General features: G+C 34.2%; 1 protein-coding gene across 1 annotated transcript in view; it reads left to right on the top strand.

Moving 5' to 3' along the window:
- Positions 1-5,981: 5,981 nt before the first annotated feature.
- LOC132560063 (midnolin-A-like) overlaps positions 5,982-27,829 on the top strand; it is a 29,200-nt gene continuing 7,352 nt past the window's right edge. The window contains exon 1 of the mRNA XM_060224717.1: positions 5,982-6,385. Within this exon, the coding sequence (XP_060080700.1) occupies positions 6,177-6,385 (209 nt within the window). The 5' untranslated portion in view covers positions 5,982-6,176. The remainder of the gene's footprint in view (positions 6,386-27,829) is intronic.

Below are 27,829 nucleotides of genomic sequence, written 5' to 3'. Positions count from 1 at the left end.
ATGTATCTACAGAAATCATCTGGAATTTCTGGACAGGGAAGTGATTTGAATACAGGTTGAATTAGGTCATACTAGCTAATTAATATGCAACGTTTATAAACCAGAAAATTCACGTCACCCCTTTTTGGGAAAATTTTACGTATTCTATTGAAAAAGCATTAGATATTATGTTGTTGTTGTTGGTGATGTAAATGTAGATATGCTAACACTTTAAAATAATCATATTTTACACCAAACTATGCTGGAAATGGACTTAACTAATGTAATTAATGAGCCGACTAGGCGAGGCACAACCAGAAATAGCTTCCTTGATCCTATTTTATTAATTGATCCTGATAAATGTATTGATTCAAATGTTACTCCTGTTGATTGTAATATCAGTGATCATAGTGGATGTGTTGTAATAGTGTCTATACCTGTGAATCTTTCTTGTAAATATACCCGAGAAGTTTGGACTTATAACCATGCTGATTTTAATAGATTAAACAGTTTGATAGATACTTTTGACTGGACTGCATTTTTTTAAAGATTCATTTCTGTTAATGATGCATGTCTTGAATTCAAAAAACAGTTTTTGACTTTTTCTGAAGAATGTTTACCTAAGAAAATAGTTCACATAAGACCAAACGATAAACTGTGGATGAATCTGGAATTAAGAAAAACTGTTCAGTTACGAGACCGTTTACATAACGCCATCAAACGTTTAAAGACCATTCAATATAGAGAAATTTAAAAGAAAAGAAATAAGGTTAATAATATGAAAAAATGTGCAAGAGAAATTATAGATAATCTTAATACCGGTGATCCTAAGTCATATTGGAGATCAGTTGGCAAATTATTAAAACAGTCTGTCTCTCAGGAAGTCATTAATCCTAAAAACGGAAATATTGAATGTGAGGATGATAAGAAAGCAAATATTCTTAACAATTATTTTAGTTATATAGCCAACATAAATGATTTGATTCCAGAAATGCTTCTGTAATTGAGTCTGTTATTGTTGAAAGTGATGAAATATGTGATGTTTGAAAATTTTGAAATTAGGAAAAGCATCTGGTCATGATACTATGTCACCACATGCTGAAATTTGCTGCAAGTTCCATATGTGAGCCAATGTCAATCCTTTTTTAATAAATCACTTAATTTGAATGCATCCCCTGAAATATGGGAAAAATGTATTATTTTACCTTTGTTAAAAAATGGTGATAGACGTTTAGTGTTAAATTATCGAGCGATAACTCTGTTGTCTTGTATGGGTAAAGTCTTTGAAAGAGTTGTTTTTAAGTATATTCTTTTCTTGGTGATTCACTATTCTATGAAAAACAATCTGGTGTTATGACTCATCATTCAACTGTTAACCAATTAATAGAAATGTACAATAATATATGTTGTCCATTGAAAGAAAAAACATACTTGTCTAATATTCTAGATATTATCAAAATCTTTTGATCGTGTTTGACATAAGTTAAATGCTTGTGGTATTAGAGGTGAATTGGTCAAGTGGTTAGAAAATTACATTTCGAACAGACAACAACAGGTTCGAGTAAAAGATGCATATTCCAACATTGGTTATACAAACTCTGGTGTTCCACAAGGAAGCATGTTAGGTCCTCAGTTGTTTTTAACATATATTAATGATATTGTTGACAATTTGAATAGTATTTCAAGCTTATTTGCTGATGATACATCTTCGGTGTATTCTTCATCGTCTGATGATGAAATTGAAAGGTCTGTCAACAGAGATTTGGAAAAAACTTGATAAATGGTCTAGTGATTGGCTTTCTATGTTTAATCCAAAGAAAACTGATGTGTTATTAATAACCAATTCAAGAAATGTTTTGCCTTTACAGATTTCTTTTGGTGACGAATCTCTTAAATGTGTTGAAAGTCATAAACATTTAGGAGCAGTATTTATTGCAGATGCAAAATGGTCATTACATATATCTGAAATTCACAAATCGTACATGAAAAAGGTATCAGTACTTCGAAAGTTCAAGTTTTTGTTGACCAGGAAAACTTTGGTGGAAATATATAGAGTATTTATTTTACCTGTATCGGTGAAGTTTGAGATAGCTGTTCGCTGGCAGATGCTATCAAACCTGAGCAAGTTCAGCTGGAAGTCGCAAGAATTATAAACAGGTCTGCCCTCATTTTCTAGTAAACAATCGCTATACCCAGAATCCCACCGTGAACCACTGTCTGACAGAAGAAAACTTCAGAAACTTTCTCTCGTGTATAAACTCCACAATAAACTAACACCTTATCTAACTAACCTGCGTCCTCCTACAGTGCATGAACGAAATAGATATCAAGTGAGAAATACTGAAAATTCCACCATTCCCAACTCCCGACTGTCTAGATCATTTCAATCTGTTATCCCCTCTTCTATAAGACTTTGGAATGACTTACCAAACAGTGTCAGAGAACAGCCATCTGTACACAGTTTTAAGTTATTGATTCACCGTTTCTTGTTACCTAAGTTTTTGGATGATGGAAAGCGTTCTCTAAATATTTTACACGCGTGATTGCGTCATTCATGTAGTAGTTTAAAGTATGATTTGTAAAAAGTAAATATTGTGAGCGATCCAACATGCGTATGTGTCAATGGGTGCGAAAATGTAATTCATTACCTGTTTGATTGTATACTGTATACACAACAAAGTTATGATAGATGGTATCTCACGTTACTGTAATGTCTCTATTGATGTTATTCTTTCTGGTTCCTCAAACCTATCTAATGAAGATAATGAAAATATTCTTCTTTCAGTTCTAACATACATAAAAAATAGTGAAAGATTTTAAAGTTAGTGGCATCTTTATATATTATGTCATTATAAGTCTATTTCCTATCCCATTCTTCTTCCTTCCTTCATTCCTTCCTTCCTTCTTCCTTTCGTCCTTCCTTCCTTCCTTTCTTCCTACCGTCCTTCATTCCTCCCTGCCTCCCTGCCTCCCTTCCTTCCTTCCTTCCTTCCTTCGTTCATTCCTTCCTTCCTTCCTTTCTTCGTTCATTTCTTCCTTCCTTCCTTTCTTCGTTCATTTCTTCCTTCCTTCCTTTCTTCGTTCATTCGTTCATTCCTTCCTTCTTCCTTCCTTCCTTCCTTCTTCCTTTCGTCCTTCTTTCCTTCCTTTCTTCCTATCGTCTTTCATTCCTCCCTGCCTCCCTTCCTTCCTTTCTTCGTTCATTCCTTCCTTCCTTTCTTCGTTCATTACTTCCTTCCTTCCTATCTTCGTTCAGTCCTTCCTTCCTTCCTTTCTTCGTTCATTCCTTCCTTCCTTTCTTCGTTCATTCGTTCATTCCTTCCTTCTTCCTTCCTTCCTTCCTTCCTTCTTCCTTTCGTCCTTCTTTCCTTCCTTTCTTCCTATCGTCTTTCATTACTCCCTGCCTCCCTTCCTTCCTTTCTTCGTTCATTCCTTCCTTCCTTCCTTTCTTCGTTCATTTCTTCCTTCCTTCCTATCTTCGTTCGGTCCTTCCTTCCTTCCTTTCTTCGTTCATTCCTTCCTTCCTTCCTTTCTTCGTTCATTCCTTCCTTTCTTCCTTTTCTCCCCTATCTTTCTGTATTCGTATATCTATATATTTGATTTAAAATTCTTATTGTTGTCATGTAACTTGTATAATGAAATCTTTTAGAGAAGACGTTTTTAAGTTGTGGTAACTTGTGCCTAATCCTTTTTGTTATACGACAAATAAAATATGTTTCAATCAACCTGAACGTCACCGTGCTATATTGGCCTCCTGTGTCACCAGATTTGTCCCCAAGCGAGTATGTTTGGGATGAAATCTGCATCAGGAGCTAAACCCTTCTGGCTACGACGTGGGACGTATTACGTCGTTCATTGCATATGGCAGAACCTCCAAATGGATTTCTGCGTATTTAATAATGTACTTCCATATGCCATTGATTGGTGTTATGCATTTGTGAAACTGGATGTGCACCCCACCCCATCGTTCTTTCGGGTGATGAATTTCAATCTGACTGACCGATTGTCCAATTCATTTTGTTACCATGAATATAATGAGTTGTAACGAAAGATTTGGTGCAAAATGTAACATATTATTTTGTATATGAATTCATAAACCAAACAGTCCAATTCGAGTTTATTTTATATATTAGTATAGCTTGCTTGCTTCATCAATTTATCAAATAACAATATCAACAATGACTAATGCAGTTAGGGAACATCTGGTATTCAAAGGTGGGGTGGTCGTTTAAAGACCTTCTTTTATAGAGCCGATGGTAAAAATTACCACACCCCCTACCACCCACACCCATAACTCAACCTTTCCTCGAAAATCATAGATCCGACACTGACAACGCGCCTATTTGAAAAGTACTTACCTTAAGATAGGAAATAGACTCCGTCTAGCTTTCCCACAGTGATTAAACCCTCGGAAGCCGTCATACCAAAAAATACCACTACAGTATATACTAGTTTTATCTGAGACTATTAATAGCAAAAAAAAATTTAATTAAACCACAAATCGAATAATAACATATACAAGAAATAATTCTCACTCCTATAAATATCAGCATTTTAAACAAACACTGAAGTAACATAGAACTTATTTTTCGCATTAACTCTCGGTGATTGTGATGTTGAGGAACAAGGGAGATAACTCTGCTACTCTTCTGTCAAAAATGCCTCTTATTCTGTTTAACACATTGCTTATGGCAACGAGAACATCCAAATCATTTGTCTGACCTATCTTTTATCCGTGTTATTTGATTCCAATATTATAAGCTTTTTTCAATGTTTCATTTAAATATATAATTTAATATATAAAATAATATATAAAAATATATAAACACAGTAACCAGATCGAAATTAGGCAAGATGATAACCGGATAATTCTGAAGTGATATACGCTCGAGCCTAATTCTATTATGAAATAAACTCATCCTTTCATATTTGTTATTGTATTCTGCTTAAATATAATCATAAAAGCTGATAAAATCATGAAGATAAAGAATGTTGTTAATGAGTCAAACTATTTTGTCGGTCATCAAATTACATCTTCACGTATATAAAAATCAATATCAAAACCTGAAGATATGGACAGCTAATGTAGTCCATGAAAAATATATTGAAGTGGGGTTTCTTTTAAACAGAGTATCTCTCTTTTAGTATCTAAATTATGCACGTCCGTTTACACTTTTATATAAAAGGTTCGTTTCTCTCATTATAATGGAGAATGAAGAGTGAAATGTTGAGAAATAATTACTCAAATTTTAGATGCAACCATAGCCAACACAAAACAAAACAAGTCAGTCCATAGCAACACTTAACAGAACGGGATCTAAAAAACAACAACAAAACACACACATACAAATACACACAAGAGCATCGCATCAGCTATCAGAATTTAATTGAAATCCTGTGTCTCATTTCATTTTCTGACGTCACTCTTCGGCGTCATTGTTTCATCTTTCATTCGCGGTTGTTGATAGCAACATATTGTTTTTATTTTGATGACAATGAATATTTTCTCCCGTAACGACGACCTTGGTTTAAATTATTAAAGGTCACGACAACTATCAATGCCCATGTACAAAAAGATTAACAATAAACATTCTTCTTAATGCTATCATCTAACCACGTGACTATTGCACATGTTGTGATTGCTAACTGCCGATATTGATTCTACTACACTTGCTAGTCTTCATATCCATTGAGGAAAACAAACACACACGTGATCTCAGCCCATTGACGTAACTGAGGTTTTTACGGTTAATAGTAACGGACGATTCCATGTGGTGTGGGGAATCAGTTTAACATCGTTGCCTTATCGTCGATGAGTTTTCGAGCAAGGAAGACGTGTGCACGTCACCTGAAACTTAATTTAGCGTCAAGTTTACACATTAATTCTTTAGGGCTTGTTATGTGGCAACACTGATAGACATTTACCTAATATGTGTAAGTTGTATATCAATGACGTTTAGTTGACCTCCATGTGTGACCCCTGGAATGGATCAACCCACATCGAAATTGATTGGTTGGCTACATATAATAGCTCTAAGGCAGAGGGATGATATGTAATGACGCTCTTCCGTCAATTCAGGACGGCCACGAACACACTTCGAAAACATCATAAAACTGCATGAACGTCGCGGTCTTTGCACGCAGTTATTTTTTACATTCTTCGAACATTTCGGAAGCATTATCCTAGAAAAATAAACATGGAAAACAAGGAAGCTATGGATTTTAATTTTGCGAAAAGTAGCAGAAGTTCCACTGCCAATCGCATTCGTTTACTTATATGTCCGACTACAGGAGGAAGTTTTGAGCTGAATTTACCAGCTCACGAAACAGTTACTGGACTAAAAAATGCAATTTCCAGAAAGTTAAAAATTCCACAAGCAAAGATCAACTTACTGTACAAAGACAGGTAAGTAAAATTTTTCCATTGTCTCGTTTTCTTTGTTTCCAATCGCGTATAATTTACACTCGTAACTTGCTTGCGGTCTAGTTCCATGCAGTGATTTCCATTGACGTAAGTACATAACTTAGCTCGGGCACTAATGTTCTTAGATCAAAAGGAAGTGTTATGCATTCGGGATGATACATTTATATAAGTTTATTAAGTTTACCTGGCATAGCATGTTGAATTTCGTGTATGATTTCTTGTTTACTGGTTTTTCTTCAAACTTTGTTAATTTGTTGGTCGGTGATAAGTTATATGTGTCACAAATATAATAACTGATTTAGAGTAGATGCAGACGGTTAACAATACATAGAACTTCTACATAGTCACAAAACACTGTATATATTTGAGCAATATTTTTTTTTCTTAGTGGCAACTGCGATATTCACTTAAACTGTGTTGAAGTTCTTGTCAATCAGTTAACAAATGCATTCATTGAGACTGGGAAATAGTTTTGAAGTATTGAAGAAAGTAACAAACTTGATCTTATTTTCAACATGAAAATTGTGTAACAATCTTTTAAGTAGGTCACTAGAGCACGGCTTGAGTGTCAGTCACTTGTGGCTTTGTAGAACAGCTGTATAGATTACCAAATACCCGTGGTTAATCTAGTACACGCTTATGTACAAGCACAGGTGTAGGGTCCACCTACGCAATATTCCAAGATAGATGTGACCTGTACATAGTTCTTGACTGAAAGACAGATTGCCATTATATGTCCCATTAAGTATAGGTATTTATGTACATAAAATATTCCAGCACCTTAATGTTGACCTATTTATCATATAATTACCCCTACACAACTTCCTGTGGAATGCACTGCGTGGGACAAACTGTGAGAGATAATGGCATGTGTATATAATACACAATATTTCACAATAGGTGCTTTTGTGTATTGATCAGGTCCAAGCTTAAGGTGTATGACCAGAGAGTTAAATGACCACATGTCACCTCTAAGTAAAGGACTTAGCTAACATTGGTTACCCTCAGTAACAATACCAAATTGTGAAATATAAAATATTCAGCCTTATAAGTACACCATCCTTTGTTAGCGCACCCCAACATATTTTTTTCTTGTAAAGGGGATGAGTATATTTATCCAATATCCTAACAATTTATTCAGTTTTACTGATCTATGAATACAAAATTAGGCCTTTCATATTTAACTCTAAGCCAACCATATAACGAACACAAATATGGTTGAAATTTACAGTTTTATTTTTAAATTCACTATGTGTTTTTCTGTTACCAACAAGTCAGGTCTCGTGTATATTTCTTGTAACAATTACCGCATATAGATTAATAGATAAAAGAAACACAGAGATTGGTGAGAAATTGTTGAAGTGCAGTGCTTTGGTGTTTGCAAGTCCACAGTGTGTTTATAAGGTGAAATATAGTAACAATATATATTGGCCCTAGGATACACTGTGGCAAGACTGGGATAGCCTCAGTACTACAAAAATTCTGACCTACACCTGTATATGTGGGTTGACCTTTTCAAGAATTCAGATCTGGTTAACTAATAGGTCTATACTGCTTCTGGATGTAATCAATAAGACTCTAAATATACATTTGCATTTACTTACTTTTCACCTGTAATTGACTGTACCTGGGTACCACTTCTGCTTTGTTGCAATTTATAGAGAGACATTACACAATAACACACTTGCGTAACTATGTAACATTGCAAATTGTTGTTTCTATTGTATTTATGTATTTTGACAACATACAAAGTGTTTCTTTTTCTGTTTATGTAGCATTGATTTCAATAGGCCTAAATAGATGTTAATTGCTACACTTTAATAGTAAAGCAAGATAGATATCCTGTCTCGACTGTTCCTGATATTTTTTAAGCCAGGAAAGAAAATGAATTTTATATAGTTATTTAAGCTGGCTAAGTTAACAAAAACATCTATGTACAGGCTCAAAGGGCTACTTCTTCTTTAAAATGAATACAGTTTCATTCTAAATAGGAAAAAAAGTCCTGTTTTTAATATAACAATCTCGTTATTTTCTTTATTTAAAAAGATATATTAATTGCTTGAATTGAATATGATTTTATTTTGAGCAGTAAATTATTGTGAATACCTAGGACTATTTAAAATTAATACATTTTCATTTTGAATAGAAAAATAGTCCACTCTCTAATATATCTGTCTCATTATTTTCTTTATTTAAAAAAGTCTGAATTGTTTGAATAAAGACCATTTTAATTTGAGCAGTAGATGTATTGTGAAAACATTTTCATTCTTAGACTGAAAAGAAACATCTTCTTATTTCAAAATCACTGCATTCTGAGTGGGCATGGTTTAATAGCTGTTTAAATCAGAGCTTTACATGCAATCAAAGCATATAATGAGTGTGGACACCTATTTTATTAGTTAATCGATAAAGATTTTTTTATTTGCTGCTAACAGAACAGCTGATACCTTTTGTGTCAAACAATTTGCATTACAAATGTTTCCTCTCAAATAATTGGTTAATATCTCCGTCTAAATAGAGTAATTTTAAAGCTGTGATAATCAAATACATATCTCTTAATGTAAATCAGGGATAGTATCATAATGTCAAATTATATTTTGAACAATTGAAGGGCAAAAGGATCACAATTATTGAAGTTACATGTTTACATATCTCACTTCCTGGTTGAACAAGTGTTACGCGGACAATTCAGCTGTAATCCAGATTTTCTCTATCTCTGCATGATTATCATAACCAGCCGTGCATAACATCCTGAACTCAAATGTTTAAAAGTACTCTTGTACATGGCCTTATATTGAAGTGTTGTGTAATGAAAACTGTCCATATATAGAAATACCTGATAATGGTTCTTTGTATACCAAGTCACGTTCTGTAATTTGAAGTGACATTTTAAAAATTGTTTTAAAATTTAATCTTAAAATCACATCATATTACTCATAAATCTAAGAAACAATCTTTAAACCAATATACCAATATTGGATGATGCAGCGAAATAATTACTTTCTACTAATCACATTCATGATATTTGAATTATTTTAATGTTCAATGTTATCAGATCTTGATCCAACTTCTGCTAAAGTGAATTTATCTTTGTAATGATGTGTTGTATGTTATGGAGGTATCAGGATAGGACAATCCAGTTGTGTGAAATGGAAAGGAAAAAGGGAAAGGGGGTTGAACAATCTGAAAGGTTAGAAAATAGCTGAATTGGGATTTAAGTAATGGAGAAAAGGGACAGACTCGTGTGATGTAAGGTATATACAAACAAGTGGGAGCTAGGAGTTTTTGAGAAGTATTGATTCATGAAATCTGAAAGCTATGTAAACAAAGTAGAAATCAGGTATAAATACATTACTGACAAGGACTATGTTGTTGACATTAAGACTGACCACAATTGTACAAAATCTTCTTCCTGGTCAGGAATGGGGGCGTATATACAAGCATGTTCAATTGAAATAAAAAGATTTTCAGAATTTTTGTCATTGTTGTTCCCTAGCCTTCATACTAGTGGTTGTCATTTCAGATGACACCTAGCATCATCACTACCTTCTCCATCATCTCCCCAGGAAGCAGATGACCCTTCCTTTTTCTAATCCTACTCAAACAGACAACAAGCCTCTCACCAACTAAACCCCTACACAAGCTACCAGCTGGTAACCCCAAACACCTCCTACCATCCCAATATCCAGATAGACCATTAGCAACCTACAACATACACATGACCGGTGTCCACAATCTCCCCAACTCAGCAACCAGATCACTCCTTTTGGTGAACTAGGTAACTCCAAGTAAGGCATCAACCTTTTAACTGTATTCTGCAGAAAGCCGGGAGGGGGGAATGCAAAGACCTCTAAGGGTAGGATGAGTTTATTTTATTAATACATTGTAATAATTATTCTTTATAGCAGTAGATATGGATAGGTTTATATCCTGGAAAGTGTATTACTTAAGTTTAAAAACCTAAATGAATATTTACAGACAGTCAGTTGAAATTTTTGGTTTACTGTGTTTTTTTTCTTACGTACATATAACGTTTCATGTTTCATCATGGAAAGCTACTTTTCTATACTAAGTCAATTTTATTATATACTTGGGTATAAAATTGTGTGATAATTTTTGAAGTAATGAGGCTTGGCTCAATATTGGGCGTTGCCTGGATTCCCAGGTAGATAATCATTACATAAGGTCATCAGGTGGTTATTAGACTAAACACACATTGACTATTCCTGCATTGTTCAAAGGACTGACTGGTTTTGAAGTCTAACCCAGACAGGATGTTCCAGTGTTCCTCATTACCCCTCAGTAATGTTACAAAACCCCCAGAATTAGTGAAATTCAAGACTTGTACTCTTGGTTTTGAAGCAGTTTCTAATATAAATACATGGTTTAAGGATACACTGTATTCCTGAGATTCAAAATACAAGGGGGCACTTTGATGTCCCATACTCAAAGGACACCATTTCTGAAAGTCACCCCAACAGGAGCAGATGTTTTCACACCTAAAAATCATCTCACCCAGAAAGAATATTCCATACTTGAAGGTCACCAAACCAAGATACGCTTATTTTTTTCTGGTTTTATTGCTTCATTTACAGCTAAGGTAATTTTCATTTGGGATGTTCTTGTCATAGCAGGTTGCTATTTCACTGAATAACATATGGGAGGCCCTTTGCATGTAATCCAGTGCAATTGGTCTAAAGCAATTTGTTCAAGGGCTTCATGATAAACCTAAACTGCCCTGAGTAGGGATTGTCAAGCCACAAACCTATGATCTTCACCTGAAGTTACAAAGTCACTCTACCATTCTGGAAAGGATGGTTGATACAGTTCCATACCTAAATGTCTGTGCAAAAATGCTTTTGAGACAAACATAACTATTTTAAAACCTGAATATATATTACTTAGTACCAAACTATTTAACCAAGGAGTTCTGGTTACCAGGTAGGAAGGGACTCAAAGTTGACCCAGTTTGACCAATTACAGGCTTGTTCAATTAGTAGAGTGGTTAAATACTTGAGGGGAAAAGGATGGGTGATCAGGGAGTGGAGGAAGGGAAGAGTATGCTGGATTGTGGTGGAGATAGTTACAGAGGTAGGGTTATGGATTGCATTGCAAAAATGCACATAAGTTTATGGATTACACTGGATATGGGGAGCGGAGAAGGAAAGGAGTCCGTCAGTAGGTTGGATTGGATACTAGTCTGTATATAGGCTTGATTTGTCACTGTGAACTCCTCCACTGTGGATGTTTTGTGATGTAGACTCTCTTGGGGACTAATTGTGTTGTTGATGTACTTCCTTTGCACTTGATAACACTGAATAACATAATATGCGTGGAGATTTTTGTAAATGATTGCTGCCCTTGGGCTGTGTATTAAAAGGCTACCCATGAACATTTACACATGTTTGACATGAGAGATAGGCGAAAGGTTGATCACATAATTACTGGATAATCAATAAAATGCTATTTTTTTGAATACCTAATGCTTGTTCAGAATTGGCAAAAATAATTATTGGGAATGCTTGTCTTTAGCTGTATAAAATCTAATCCAATTATTTGTGATAAACACAAAAATTACCTTATCAGTACCTTTAGTATGGATAGGAAATTCATCTGTGATCAGCAGGTATATATTATGTTTATCTGTATGTTTCTGACCCAATTTATCACTGATAACCATGATATAACCTTTATCAGTACCAGGAGTATATAGATAGGAATTACCTTCTTGTTTCTGACCCAATTTATCACTGATAACCAGGATATAACCTTTATCAGTACCAGGAGTATAAAGATAAGAATTACTTTCATGTTTCTGACCCAATTTATCACTGATAACCAGGATATAACCTTTATCAGTACCAGGAGTATATAAATAGGAATTACCTTCATGTTTCTGACCCAATTTATCACTGATAACCAGGGTATAACCTTTATCAGTACCAGGAGTATATAAATAGGAATTACCTTCTTGTTTCTGACCCAATTTATCACTGATAACCAGGGTATAACCTTTATCAGTACCAGGAGTAAATAAATAGGGATTACCTTCATGTTTCTGACCCAATTTATCACTGATAGACAAGAAAAATGTACCTGTTACCTTTACCCTCTATCTGTATGCTTGCTGAGTTACTTTAGCTTTATCTTCTTGTGTAATTGCCTTGTTTTTCAGAAGAAAACAGTCTAGAGTATAATTTTCATCTTACGTATACTGATTGCATTTATGCGAAGAGTTAATTTAGCTTTATCTACTTTTTTATTACTTTTTTTATTTAAAGATAAATAGTCTAGAATATTACCTTTATCTAACATGTACCTATTACCTTTACCTTTTATCTGTATACACATACAGAACACAGGAACTTTAGCTTTATCTGCTTGTGTATATTACCCTGTTTATCAAAGATAAATATTAAAGGAATATTTGTCTGTTTCTGACCCAACTTATCTGATGACTAAGAAATTCATGTACATGTACATGCATGTGGCCCAATTTTTTCTGTGATAAATAATTGAAGAACTTTGCATTAATCTGTATATGTTTGTCTGTCTGACCATATTTATCACTAATAAACAGTCTCTTTACCAACACCTTAAGTATTGGACAACATTATGAATTGTAATAATTCAAATGTGGAATTATTGACAGACATTATCTACAGGTGAGATATGACCATATTAGTGCATAAAGGCCGTTGAAAGGATGAAGAATTTCTGTTCTGTATGATGTGTTATCATTATAAGGACAGTAGTGGTCTGGGCAAATGTCATAGGAAGGTTTGAGTGCCTGATTAACATCAATAAAGATCTAAATTTATAGGTAGTTGTAGGTACAAACACCTGATACAAAGACACCATATTAGGCATGACAATTATGAATGAGTCATGCAGTCACACTCTCAAGATCACTCAATCAACATTGTGGCCTATATTCTGTCAATCAATTTTCATTCTTAACCAAATATGGGCAAATGCTATAACACGGGCTTGTAAAAAGGGAGGTCTTATCAAGGTAAATAAATACAATATGTATCACGCCAGTATAATAGTTGATTGTTTATTTGTTTGAGGAACAGTATATTTAGTAGTAATAGCAGTGTAATCGGTTGTGGTTAGAAGAATAGTGTGTACAAGCAGAGAAATATGTAGTGGTTCTATAGTATTGATTAACTTGGTCTACCTTTGTTGCTGTTGTTTGGGCTTGTAGTTCTGTTTGTATTGGCGACATAATTTCTGGTAACCACAATATTTACTTAATGACAGCTATGTGTATTCCCTGAAGAGATGTGCAGAGTTTTGTAATCAAACCAAATACAGACTAAATGGAATTCTACATCAATGGAATCTTATCCATGGCATTATTTAAAAGAAAGAGGGTAGAATCCAATTGCCTTAAAATGTTGCCAATGGCTTTAAAAAAATATCTATATATATAAAGCAGATGGTTGTATCTCCCATTTGAGACAAAATTGAAATGAAACCATCCTAAAGTTTAAGTTTCCATGGAAACAATGAAATAATCAACTCATGGTTAGATAGATATTTGCATATGGAGATAGGAATTGTTCAAATTCTGTATGAAGATGATGAAATACAAAGTAAACAGTTTTTAAGGGATGACAAATTAGCCAGAATATATGTATATATTCATATCTGATGTTTTGATACAGATGCAGTATCCCAATTAGAATATATTTATGACATAGGCAACTGTTAAAAATTCAGGCCTTACGTCTGTGTTATATGTAAATTATTTCTTTTTTATACAGTGCTGTGGTAACGACCCACTGATGTAAGACTTAAATATAGAAATCTGTAAGTGAACCACCTTTTCAATAACTCCCACATCTGTATATATATATATCTACCTGTGGACGATTAACTCCTACCGCTAAGCCATGGCCTTGAGTTTCATGTATGAAGTAACAACAGGATATAAGGCCAGGAAACAGAGAAAAACCGCTGTAATACATGTATTTTACTTATAATAATTGGAGTGTCTCTCCTATTACCTCAATTGAAAAGAGCTTTATTAGGACCAGTGACCTTTACAAAAGGTTTCATTTAAAGGTCTCCGGTTATTTCATATTGACAATAGATAGATGCTCCCCTGAATGTGGCCTCATGACTTCCTAAGAGTGATATTCATTCTATTGGTTTTCTTTTGTTTGGAAAACCCCAAACATTTTTTCAAATCACAATATTAAACACTCCTAGTTGATTTAATAGAACGAATAATCACATGATCAGTTTTTATTATTAATCATCAGCTGTCACCTCTGTCCAACAAGTCTAAATGCGACCAATAAGTGAACTTTGAAGTCTGTAGTCCTGTTTACCTCAGCCCATTGTCTGTATAGTCTCAGTCAATCTGTGCCCATTGTCCCAGCTTATGATCACAAGTCTGTATAGTCTCAGTCAATCTGTGCCCATTGTCCCAACTGATGATTAATAATCTGTTGCTCTGGGTATCTCTTCCCATTGTCCCAGGTGATTTCTATGATCTCTGTTGATCCTTGCCCATCGTCCCATCTGGTTATCCTGAGCCTATAGTCCTGTCTGGTGATAATGAATCAAAACTCCTATCTTACCTCTGTCCCATCTTTCTGTTCACAAGTCTGAAGTCTAAATGCATCTCTGCCCACTCTCATTTCTGTTGATTTATAATCTCTGCCCAGTGTCTGAACTGTTAATTATGAGAAACTGATTAATCTTTCTCAATCTCTGCCCACTCTCATTTCTGTTGATCTATAATCTCTGCCCAGTGTCTGAACTGTTAATTATGAGAAACTACCTTTCTCAATTTCTGCCCACTTTCATTTCTGTTGATTTATAATCTCCGTTCATTATCTGAACTGTTAATCATGAGAAACTGACCTTTCTCCATCTCTGCCCACTCTCCTTGTTGTTGAACCAATAATCTCTTCCTGCTGTCTCAGTTGTTTCATTTATCCTTTGAAAGGTCAGGACCAATATCTTCCTGCTGCTGGCTATTTCTGTAAAACACTTGAGTTCCAATGGGAAGTAAATATTATGGTGTAGTCCTAGTCAGTAGGGAATTGGAGATATGATCAGACCTTAATGATAATAACATTAAATATCCATACCCGTGATTGATGTGATCATTTTATAAGGCACCATCAGCTGGGGAAGATTCCAATACTGCTGACAATCCAGTTCTCAGTATATCATGATAGGCATATTCAATATCATCATCACTGTCCATTTTCGACACTGACAGCTATGTAATGAACTGCCCACTCACTTCAACATAATTACATTAGGATTTCCTACTGAAATCTCTGACCATATTACAACCATGCTCATTCTGTGTTTTTCTTCTCAACTGGTCACGTGACCCAATTTAGTAGTTGAATGGATCCAACCTTTTCCACTTAAGCTTATTAGCTTGTCAATCACCAAATTTTGTCCTTTGAAAAGCTGAAAAAAAAAGAAGTTTTGTTACATGTCTTACAACGAATACATCTGACAGTGACATGATACTCAGCTTTGTTTCTGTTATATGTTAGTACTTATTTATGGTAAAGAAGGTTCTAGCCTGTTTACATCGAAGAAATATTAATGTCTTATCTAAATATTAAATCACCCAACAAAAGAATTCTTTTGTGAATTTCCCTTTGGTCTCCACTTGGTGCTGTTGGACATGACTCAGAACAATATTAAGTTGGTCTGTCCGTTTTCTATCCCAACTTGTAGAATACACTACTTATCTTGTGAATTTCCCTTTGGTCTCCACTTGGTGCTGTTGGACATGACTCGGAACGATATTAAGTTGGTCTGTCCATTTTCTATCACACCTTGTAGACTATATCAATCAAACAAAATGTTACTACACTACTTATCATTTTTCAGATATGAAGTAAATTTACGAGAATTCCTCCATAGGAATGTTTGCAAAGACATATTATCTACACTCTGGAAATCTACACCAGTATTTTTTGTTTAGAAAAAAGTAGAGTTTGACTCTTTCGACTTTCTTTACTAGATTGAGAGAAAGGTTAGGGGGATGATAGATTTACTCCATACATCCTACATTGAGCCAAAGGTGCCGATAAATAGTGTTTGAATAGGGAAATGGGCTGATTCATTTGTATTTCGGCTTCAACTGCTATAGATATGGGTTAGTTAATACCATCAGACATATGTCTTTTATTGTGTTTATCTGAGAGAATTCCAAAAATATTTTGCCATGGTGATCCAACTTGGGTGAAAATTTTATATGCTCTTTTATAACTTGGAAGAGCTTTTCTTGCAATAATTCACCTAGTTCCTATGCTGTGTACCAACATTCACCCATGACACCTGGTGTGATCTTTTGGCATTTTCCATAGATTAAGACAAAGCATCCAAGAGAAATGTCAAACTGCAACAGAAATATGTAAGTGTAGTTGTTGGTAACTAATTCCAAATTTACAACATGTTTTGCCTAAAATTCTTAACTTAAATGTCAAATTTTCATGATTTTCATAGCGAGGTGACTAATAAATTGTTAGAAATTTTAAAAAATAGGTCGCTGAGTGTAAAAAGTGAACGCAAGAATCTAATACTACCTAATAAAACTCACTAGTCTCAGAATCCATGGAGACGGCTTCCAAATAAAACAAGGTAAAATTTAAATGTCAAGCTTCAACCTTATATAGGAATGTTCCGAACTCTGGGACAGACAAGAGAGTTTAATTGGTAACTTATCCTTTTCTCCAGTGGAATTAGTTCTATAAATAGTAACAGTTTGACTGCGCAAATACAAGTGACATTATATCGAAAGTAACTCTCCCCCACACTTTTGGCAGTGCAACAGGTACATGTTTGATGTTCTTTATAACCGGAATAGTAGTTTTGGAACTTAGGTTGAACCAGTACAAAAATTCATCTGCTTTCTTCATCAGTACAGAAGTTGATACCATTATGAGAAATTCCTTCCCCTTGGAATGTTCCAAGTTATATCTAGTGTTAAAAATCTTCTTTAGAATAATTCATCCACCATACCTGAAAAATATCTTTTCATGATGAAAAAATAGAATTTTGAAATGTGGGTATCTTAAATTAATTTAAAATTATTTTATTTAGATACATTGTTTTTGTTTTTTTAGTAAGAACTCTAATCACACAATGTAATATGAAAGATCGCATATGTCCTTAAGTCATGTTAGTAAAATGTACCAAACTTCTGCAGACCTGGATAGAGTCCTATGGACATGTTATGTGCTTGCTTACTCTTTATGATGTGAACCTAAACCCACAAGGTCATATATTTTTTCAAAACCTGACACCTTGCTCCTCTTGAATGGATTACCTTGTGGTTAGATATGTCATTAAAGAAGCTTACCTGGAAGCTTTAGCTATAATACACTATTTGAGAAGGTATTCAATCTTTGGATATTGTTGACTAAATACATTAAGCAATTTTATTTAAACTAAAATAGTATAATCATCATAAAGTTGACTTAAAATGAAATCCAGTTCTCTGTGATAAATCCTGAAGTGATAGAATCATTTCAACAATGGAGTAATTTTCTGCCTTGAAAACATTCAGTAGTGTTTGCCTTCATAAGATTTTGAACCTGAATGTGACCAGAAACGGTTTACAAGGGAAACATAATTATTTGGCCATAATTTACAGGCTCTTTGCATAAAATCTTTTTGGAAGACAGAAGTGTAATGTTGTGAAGTTTGTGGTTTTGACTGTACCTAATGACCTGTTTAGGAGTATCAACATGGCTTGTTGAATTTCTCAGAAACTAAAGCAGCACTTATTTACAGTTTGTGGTTTGCCGGCTAACCACAAATGTATACTTAGAGCTTGTATATCCATTTACACAGCTCTTCCTATACATAGCAGCCATTTATAGCTGGAATGAAACCCCATTTCCCAAATTTGTACTTCAGCAGACATAATCCAAGATTACATGAGTTTTTCTTGCCCGTGTTGTATAGATACAAAACTGACACAGGATTTCTGTTGACCTTTCGACTTTCATTGTCATGTAGCCATTTTCTTTCAATTAGAAAACCCCACAGTTCTACAGAAGGAACTTTTTCAACTGTTCTGATGCCACTGCAATTATTACTGTTAATTTTCCTTATCCTCACAGCAAATGCCTAAGTAGATGTTCTTCATATATGAAGGAACTATTTGAAGTTCAGTGTTCTGATTAAAGAAGTGAAAGGAGAAAACATAAAGGTTTAGGTGATTTCATTTTTGTTAATTAGATTTCAAAAGATACAGAATTCAAAGCCAGGTAAATGAGATACAAACCAATAGTTAAGTCTCCGGCAATAAGCACACCACTTGATTTTGTTTAATTTGATTTATATATAGCACGGTCAAAAGACAGGGTCAATATGAGGAAGGATGTCCTTGTATAGCTGGTGGCTACCTCACTGAACAACATGCAGAAGGCCTGCCACATGCTATCCAAAGCAGTTTGAGTTAGATTTCTTTCTCAAGGACACAATTTAAATCATAACAGGATGGTCTGTGATATTGGTTCTCTGAAAAACACAAATCAAGCCCAGGAAGTGATTGAACCACCCACCTCAGATCTTCATGATCAAATGACTTACAAGTGTAGCTATGGTGATCCCCTTGTGATAAGAAGTAAATGTGTTAGATCCTGGGGTTTATTTCAGAATAAATATGATGCATGTATATTGCATAATATAAACTGCATAAATCAGAACATGTAGGTGAGTTATGATCTATCTGTTATAATCTCGTAATTATTGGAGGATTTAAGATCGGATTGGAGGTCATTGAACAGAGAGGGGTTCACCAAACAAGCTATTAATGGTAAATTGTGAGTCATTATGTAAAGGAAACATTACAGCTGACATTTATTGACATTTTCCTTCACATGAACCTGATTCTTCATTATTAACAAATGGTATTTAATGTAACATAGAAAATGAAACAGGTTTGAAATACCATCAGTAAAATAAAGATATTGTATCTGACAGTCAAATCTGGATTAAAACACCTGAAGTCTGAGCTTTAATACACCCAGTGGGTAGATAGAGTTCAAACCAGGGATACAAACTAGAGCAATACACAGACCGGTTTATAATATATGGGATATTGATGTGTGAGTATTTACACCCACGCAGGAGGAGCTTTACTTGGGGAGGTGAATCAGAGGTCAACAGCCCCAGATAGCTGACATCATACACATAGTCAGACACATGTGTAGGGTTTCTTATAGCCTTACATACTATACTGTGTTTCATTGTCGTGAGTTGTTGATTGATGGACTAGTCCATTAGCAAATATTAAAAAATGTAAATACATGTATGAAATTTGCATCAGGTGCACTGAGATTTCAATGGTAATATTTTTGCATCAGAATATTTTTTTTCATGAGAATTTCAAAGAAGGTTTAAATATACCAGGTGCAATTTGGAGCACAAATTTCTGTTATCTTGAGTCCCACCTTCATGCCTGAGCAGTTGACGGCTACAGGGATTCCTGATCAGGGCCAATATCTATCCACCATTGTACTCGGTAATGACGTAAGAGGTACACTGTTATGCCTGCCAGCCTACGTCAGCAAGTCAAAATCATGAATGTAAACATGCTGATAAGGTATGTGTGCGAACGTAATGCTACCTCGTGTAAGAATAATGATCTTTTGTGACGTCTTAACCCTCCGTTTCGTTTAGAAGGATTTATCAGATGCTAAACAGTAAGAAAGGCTAGAATTAGAACAGATGTATATACACACACATGTATATGTATAAACTATTACAAAAATAGAATTCCATTATTTTTGCTGCAAGGTCTTTAAGTAAACTTGATTTCCTTGCAGTAGTTCAAGTTTCTTTAATTAAAGCTCTTCTGATATTGGATGGTAGTTCTAGGTCTTATGAATGTTTTTTCTGGTAAAGTGTAATGTATTCTGTTTCTGTAAAAAGTACCATTAAAGAAAGGTGCAGATATCAATTTTGTATTCAATTTCTTTATCAATGAAGTATTGGTACCAGCATGGAAACCTATATACAATCTTGAATTTGCCAATAAAATGATATCACAGTGTGATATTTGATAATTAAGATAAGTAAACCAATGATGCTGAATACTGTAATTGGAACGTAATAATAATGTTTAGTGCAATCTGCTGATTACCAATTTAGCTATGAAGAATTTTCATATCACAACAATATATCAGAATTGGCTATAGTAAGCTATATTAAAGTAGACCTTACAGCAATATTTTATCATTATGTTGATCACGAATGTATTGAATTCCTTTTATGAAACTAAAAAATCTGGAAATTATTCATTGTTATATGAAAAAAATTGACTTTAAAGAAAAAAACGTGTACCCAAATTTCATTTTGATCATTCCCGATTTTGTTACATCAATTTTTTTTTTATTAATGATAGCACCCAAAATTTAAAGATGAAGTGTTGATCTAGATAAATAACAGCTGTGTTTGCGATTTGAAAATTGCCATGTAATGATGTGCATCAACCCTGTACGTCATACAAATGTGTGGAACGGTAATCGTGATAATTGACAGGTGTTGTTAAAAAGTGTCAAGGTGTTGGAAATGTGATATTATAATCATCAGATCTTACAGATGTACAAGGTCTTGTTGTGGTAGCAAAATTAAAGATATTATAAACTTCATATTCGTTCTGAAAATAGCCAACCTAAACAAAAAGACAATAATACTAAGTCTGTATGAAGTTGATCATTCCACATGTTTAATACGTCCTCGGAACTGTACCTATACTACAATGTCTTTTCACAACACTACCAGTTTTAAAACCAATCATAACTTCATTCTGAGAAATTCTTTTTATAGGTTTATTTTAATGAATATGTCAAAGTCTTAAGAAAAATTGAAAAAATGGATGATTATCCTATTGAAGCTGAAAAATAATTGTTTTTTCATTACCAATATATATAATTGGGGCGGGGGAGTTATTATACTATGCATTTCAATAATATTTGTATCTTTAGTTTTATAATGTAATTAAACAAAATGTTTAATTCCTTAAAATTGTCATCATCTGGATTAGTGGTTTAAAAGTATGTATCTTTATGTGACCCTGGTAGTAAAAATAATGTGGTCATATATATATTGTTACACTCCCTGAAGGAGGATCATATGCATGTAGTCGCCGCTGTGACTGCCATTTGTCTATTTGTCATACTTTTGTCTGCAGCATATCACAAAAACTATAAGAGGTATCAACATGAAACTTCATAGGTAGATAGATCTCGATGAGGAGAAGTGCAGTGTACAGGAACCATATCTCTCATTTGCATAATTGATGAGTTCATGAAACTTGGTGTAAACATTGGTCATACTTAGAGAATATGCAGAATTATTGCCCTTTGATTAATTTTTGTTGCCAATAAAGTTGTTTTTGTGGAGCATTCATAAGTTTCACTGATACTCTTTGATGTGTTTATTGTGATGTATATCTACTATTAAAATAAAAGTCATTTAGACAAATGATATTTACATGTACAATTTGAAATTGATAAAGTCAAAAGAATTGTATGATCATATAATGATTTTGTAATGATTTTTTATAGGTGTAGTGATTGGATATTAAAAAAACAAACAATCATTTGAATACAGTAACGTGTTGGAAACATTATTTTATCATCAGATGTCCTGCTGTACATCTGCTTTTTTGACAAAGATTTAAGATTTCAGAAAGATGAGAATTGTTATAAATTTATTCTAAAATGTCTTGTGCATTTTTCCATTAATTAAGATATCTAGGCAAGACTTAATTTTAATTACTTAAATGTTCATTGTGTTAAAGGACACTAATAGCATGTACTAGGGAAGACTTCCAACAATTAACTCATTAACCCATGTCAGATAACAAAACATTAAAATAGAATAAAAACTAGCAAGTGATATTCTCTTTGTCTTGAAAAATACATACACTCTAATATGAAATCAAAGTTATGCGACTGCCTTCTCTTCTTTCACCTTCTTCCCCCCCCCCCCCCACCCCACCCACACATTCATAATCCTGGGGCTCCTCAGAGGGTAGTTATGGTAACAGTCTTGTGTGGGACAGTCCAGACCTAGACCAGTCACCATCTGACCCAGTGGACTTTGGAGATGGATGCCTAGCTATAAGCCCTGCGGGAGGAAACCTCTCAAGTCAATTACATCTCAACAATGCAATAATGGCAGGCTATGACGTCAATGGTGGGTAAAAACCATGTACAACAAAAAGTCGATCAATGCACATCACTGGTTGATTATATAGCTATGTTTGAATGTCATCAGATTCTGCACACTATTGCTCGACGGTGGTATAGAAATAATCCAATTTCATCTTCTTAGCCTAATGATTTAATGGAAGTTAAGTAGTGTGATAGTAAACAGGTTTGACATCACTGTTCGTGTCCCCTTCTCAAATCTCTTGAGTTATCTATATCTGAATATTTCAGTAAAGGGCAACATTGTCATCTGTAATTTATATAGAGCTGATCTTCTGGTAGTATTAACTAGTTTTCAGAAACCAGGTCCCGACATGATACCCAATTCAGATCATTTCCAATATTTTCTTAAAGGAATTGCATAACTTAATGCTACATGTGTTTGTTTGAAAGTGGAATTTAAATGAAATTAAAATCCAGTGTTGCACAAGAGGTAGGCATAAGATTTAAAATCTGAGGTCTGGGGACAACAGGTTAATGAAGGAGGGTGAAGTGTGGTGTGACTGGACCAGGTAGCAAGAAGTGACTTAAGGAGGGTGACATGGGCTATGACTGGACAAGGTAGCAAGAGGTGACTTAAGGAAGGTGACATGGGCTATGACTGGACCAGGTAGCAAGAGGTGACTTAGGGAGGGGTGAAGTGTGGTGTGACTGGACTTGGTAACAAGAGGTGACTTAAGGAGGGTGTTGAGGGTGACTGAACTAGGTAACAAGAGGTGACTTAAGGAGGGTGAAGTTGAGGGTGACTGAACTAGGTAACAAGAGGTGACTTAAGGAGGGTGAAGTTGAGGGTGACTGAACTAGGTAACAAGAGGTGACTTAAGGAGGGTGAAGTTGAGGGTGACTGAACTAGGTAACAAGAGGTGACTCAATGAGGATGAAGTGGAAGGTGACTGGACAAGGTAACTAGAGGTGACTAAAGGAGGGGGAAGTGTGGTGTGACTGGACCAGGTAACAAGAGGTGACTAAAGAAGGATGAAGTGATGTGTGACTTGGTAGGTGACAACAGGTGACTAAATGCCTCACCTCTCATCTGTAGCATTAATTTGTTGGGTTTTTTTCATCCATTACCATATTAACATCAAAACATTTTAAACAAACATTTTTGCTTCAACAGAATTTAACAGAAGTAGACTTCAGTGGAATTAAGGATTGAATAACATGTATACATATATACAAAGTGAAAAAAAAATGTGTTGAAATAAATATACCTTGTTGATATGGATTTAAAGACAAAAACAGGAAACATTAGGAAATGAACATGTTGGATCCTCTTTTTTGGCATGGATGTGAAGATTTGTAGTAGAGACTGCTGGTATTCCTAAAGCATATGTCAAAGATTCTTGACATTTACGATCAGTCAAAGATTATTTGACATTTAATGCCTATATCTTGATATTGTTTACCTGCGACTAAACTGTTGGTTTCCACCACCATAGGTCAGATGAAAATGACATTTGAGCAGGGACTGACATTTATTAACAGTTGGAAACTGTAGATTTGAAAAGGTCATTAGGTCAACAGGTAAATAAGGCTAAATGTCACTGACAGTAGTGACCAATTTTTTTTTGCAAAGCTGATTATATTCTTTTTTGGGAACACATGTTCCCAGTGGGACAGGATCACCGACTTTAAGACATAGTCTTTGGATTATAGTACATTTACAAAGACATCTTGGTACATTGATTCACATAAGACATCAGGTATCTAAAACAACGTAGGAAAACATCTCCTTTCACAGATATGTGTTTACAATAAATTTACAAAACATAATTTGATATAAACACAACCTGCAAAATTAAATTTCTCCTACTTTTCAGGGTTTAATGATAATCAGAAAAAGTCCAAGTCTTACAATTGTAAACTTAATCGCAACCACCTGTTCATATAATGTCGGGAGTTTTAGGGTAACAGGTACTGTATCTTTGTTACAATTTGATATTGTAGTTGCACTTGGGGCTATTTCATGGTGATTTAATTTTGCATAACACTGCCTTATAAGAAGTAAAGCAATAACCATGAGAGCGTTTACTGGGGTTTTTTTTTCACTGTTAAATATCTCTGTTGAAATTTTTTCATGTAATCCCCTTAATGACTGTGAATTTATTGAAATGATATCCTCCACTGATATTCTTTTATATTTTCTATCTGTTGCAAGGTTAAAAAAGATAAACACAGATCCGTCACTAATATGTATGACCAGGATAAGGTCATTATAAGTTTAGTACCTGATAACGGACCTTTACTCCACATCTAGTCATACTTAATGAGATCAACTCTTCTTGTACACCTGAATGCTTACTGGTAGGAAAAGTTATAAATTTGATTGCAAAGAAACAAATAAGCTAATATTTACTATATTATAATGGACATTGCTATTAGTTTTAGATTTTAGTGCAAAGACCACTTTTAAAATATGTTGTACACATTGATGTATTTAGAAAAATGTTCACCAAATATGTTGGAGATAATGATCTTGTATGGTTAGAGAAATTCTTGTACTGATTTATTATAATCATACTTTGACCTAGTAAACCTAATGATTCAGTGCTATCTTTTTACGTGGGTAGGGGAACTCGAGTTCTGTTGCCATGTGTTGGTGTGGATATGGGTAGAGACATTACCTGAGTTATGATGACAGTTTCTGACTCAGCATTTCCCCCACCTGGTGATGAGGCAGGCTTTTGTTTCTAGGTCTTGTTACAGTGGCTGATTCACACAGCAACAGCTGTACCTTTACACTGTCTATTCACACTCATTGACTTCTGCACAGATTCCAGGTAAAACAGAGCATTGCACCGGCCTTTAGTTAATTCATAAAAATATTAATATTTCTTTTATTGTCACTCCTGTCAAAGTATATAGGTAATACCAGCGTAGCATTATGCATTGAAAACTATTCAGTATCAACATCCATCTATATTGTACATTTATTTGTTGTATGAATATTTGTATTAGTTGCAAATACTGATTTCTGTTAAAAGCATCTTCCATGCAAATGTTCATTAGTATTGGATTAAAAAATATGTGCATAACCTATAGCAGTGACAAGAGAAAAGATATGTTCCAGATTTCTTGGCGAAGTTGTTACTGTTTGACATTTCGAAGACATTTAAGAAACAAGTGAGTCAATTCTAAGACTATATTGCCCTTTGATGAATCTGGAAGCATGCCACTACTGTCATCATACACAACATGATGTATCATCTATAGCCACTCGCCTTGTGACATATGTCAAGACTTTGTATTTTACAGGAGCTGTAAAACATTAGCAATACTAAATCTAAAGGTTGAAATTCCGTCAGACTTGAAAAATCCATAGAGCCTGTATCCAGGAACTTGGCTATTTTCAGAAAGTTAAACCAGTAATACCTGTTCAGTTAATTATTTCTTAAATGTCGTGCCTGTTCGAGTTAGAAACATTTCAGACGGATTATTTTTGTTTTAAACTTCAGTGAAGTACAGGTGCATCATTTATATCTAAATCTTATTATCTTATCTATAATATATATATGGAAAGTTTTAATCTAGGGTCATCAAATAAAATACATGGCATTTACTCAAGTTACAGCCTGAATTATTCCACTCCAATAAAAAAAAGTCAATTAAACATCAGAATTATTCAGATTACTGAAATTCACATGATCTACAGTAACCATAGTGTTACATTTAAGTTTTAACACTGCTGTAGTAACGAAAATTCATATTATTTTTCAATTTACTATATGTTAATATTTAGCTTTAAGATCTTAAAACAAATACAAATATGTGAAAAAAAAGTGTGTAAAAGATCCTCATAATATATTAAAATTTGAACTTTCATCTTTTTATTTTTTCCAATATGATAATGTAAATTTCAGTGCATCTTTTCAATTTTACCTATATGATACTGTAAATAAGGAAAATTAATCTATGATTATTAATTACAAAACATATGAAAAAATTTCTATTGTAGTCTTAACATTATTGTAAGTAATGAGTAAGAAGTAAGTTTTGTAAGATAACCATGCAACAGAACAATGTAAAATGATGGTGATCTGATAGCACAAGATTATGTATGTGCTAGAGAGTGATGACAATAAAAAGGCTCCAGAGTAAGTGGACTGTATCATATGACCCAGGTGTGGGTGTCGGTAGTGGGTTTAATGTCCTCATGTATAGGGATGACTTTGATGGTGGGCAAGTTACAAAATCTCACATCATTTTTGGCCATCAGTTGCGTGGTGACGAGGGAAGTGTATTGTTTGAATCCTTTACCGTCAACATTGCCTAAAAATCTACGAGAAAACACTTATTACACAATCTTTTTTATCATTCAGTGATTCAGACAAGAAAACATTGCTTGTTAGGATTACAAAAGAGCGATCGCTTCAGTGAGTATATGCTGATTAAACAGAGTGCGTCATTCTACGTCAGAGTGTTGTTGTCAACACTGGGTACACACGCACGGCTGTACTAGAACACTGAAATAATCGATACTGATCGACCTTTACCACAGGCAAAGGATGAAGGTTTTACTCATCTCAAACACTCCGTAGAAATAGTGCTGTGAATCATAATCACCTCGCAGAATAATCATTAAACTATTGCCTTCTGGTTAGGACTTTTTCTGATTTTGTAAAGATTTTTTTCTTAATGAAATTTCAATTCTTTAAGGGATAACTTATGTGCACTTGTAATGGAACCAGGATTTGCTATTTCTTATGACAGTATATCATTCTAATCCATGTCTTTGGCATGTGACTCATTAAATATCCTCGAGTGCTCTGGTTTAGCTTATACAAACCTGAGAGGAATGGTTATATATCAGAGTTGTCTTTCTGACTCAGGTGTCAGATGTTCTCTCCTTGTTATATAAGACATCAGATGTGGTATAGATTACTTGTGTTGCTATGTCAGTTCGTGAATTCCTGTCATTAATGTCATTTCCATGATGCTTGTAATGTTTAAGAATTCTGAAATACTTAACAGGATATATATAAAAACACATAAATATATCAAACCTTTTTTTTTTTTTTTTGCTTATATATTTTTGGGCTTCTGTTTCTTTTGTTTTTAGCTAATACAACAGGATATATACCAACACATACAAACATACAATATTCAATATCTGTTTTTGAAGCTATTCAGACTAAGTTAATTCCTATTTATGATTGATATTATGATCAGCTTTAGTTTTATCATGATATCATGATGATACTCAATATTT

Source organism: Ylistrum balloti, unplaced genomic scaffold (genome assembly GCF_031769215.1).
Source record: "Ylistrum balloti isolate Yb309-2 unplaced genomic scaffold, AGI_CSIRO_Ybal_v1 Utg371012, whole genome shotgun sequence".
Lineage (NCBI taxonomy): Eukaryota > Metazoa > Mollusca > Bivalvia > Pectinida > Pectinidae > Ylistrum > Ylistrum balloti.
This window is presented reverse-complemented; position numbering and strand designations above follow the sequence as displayed.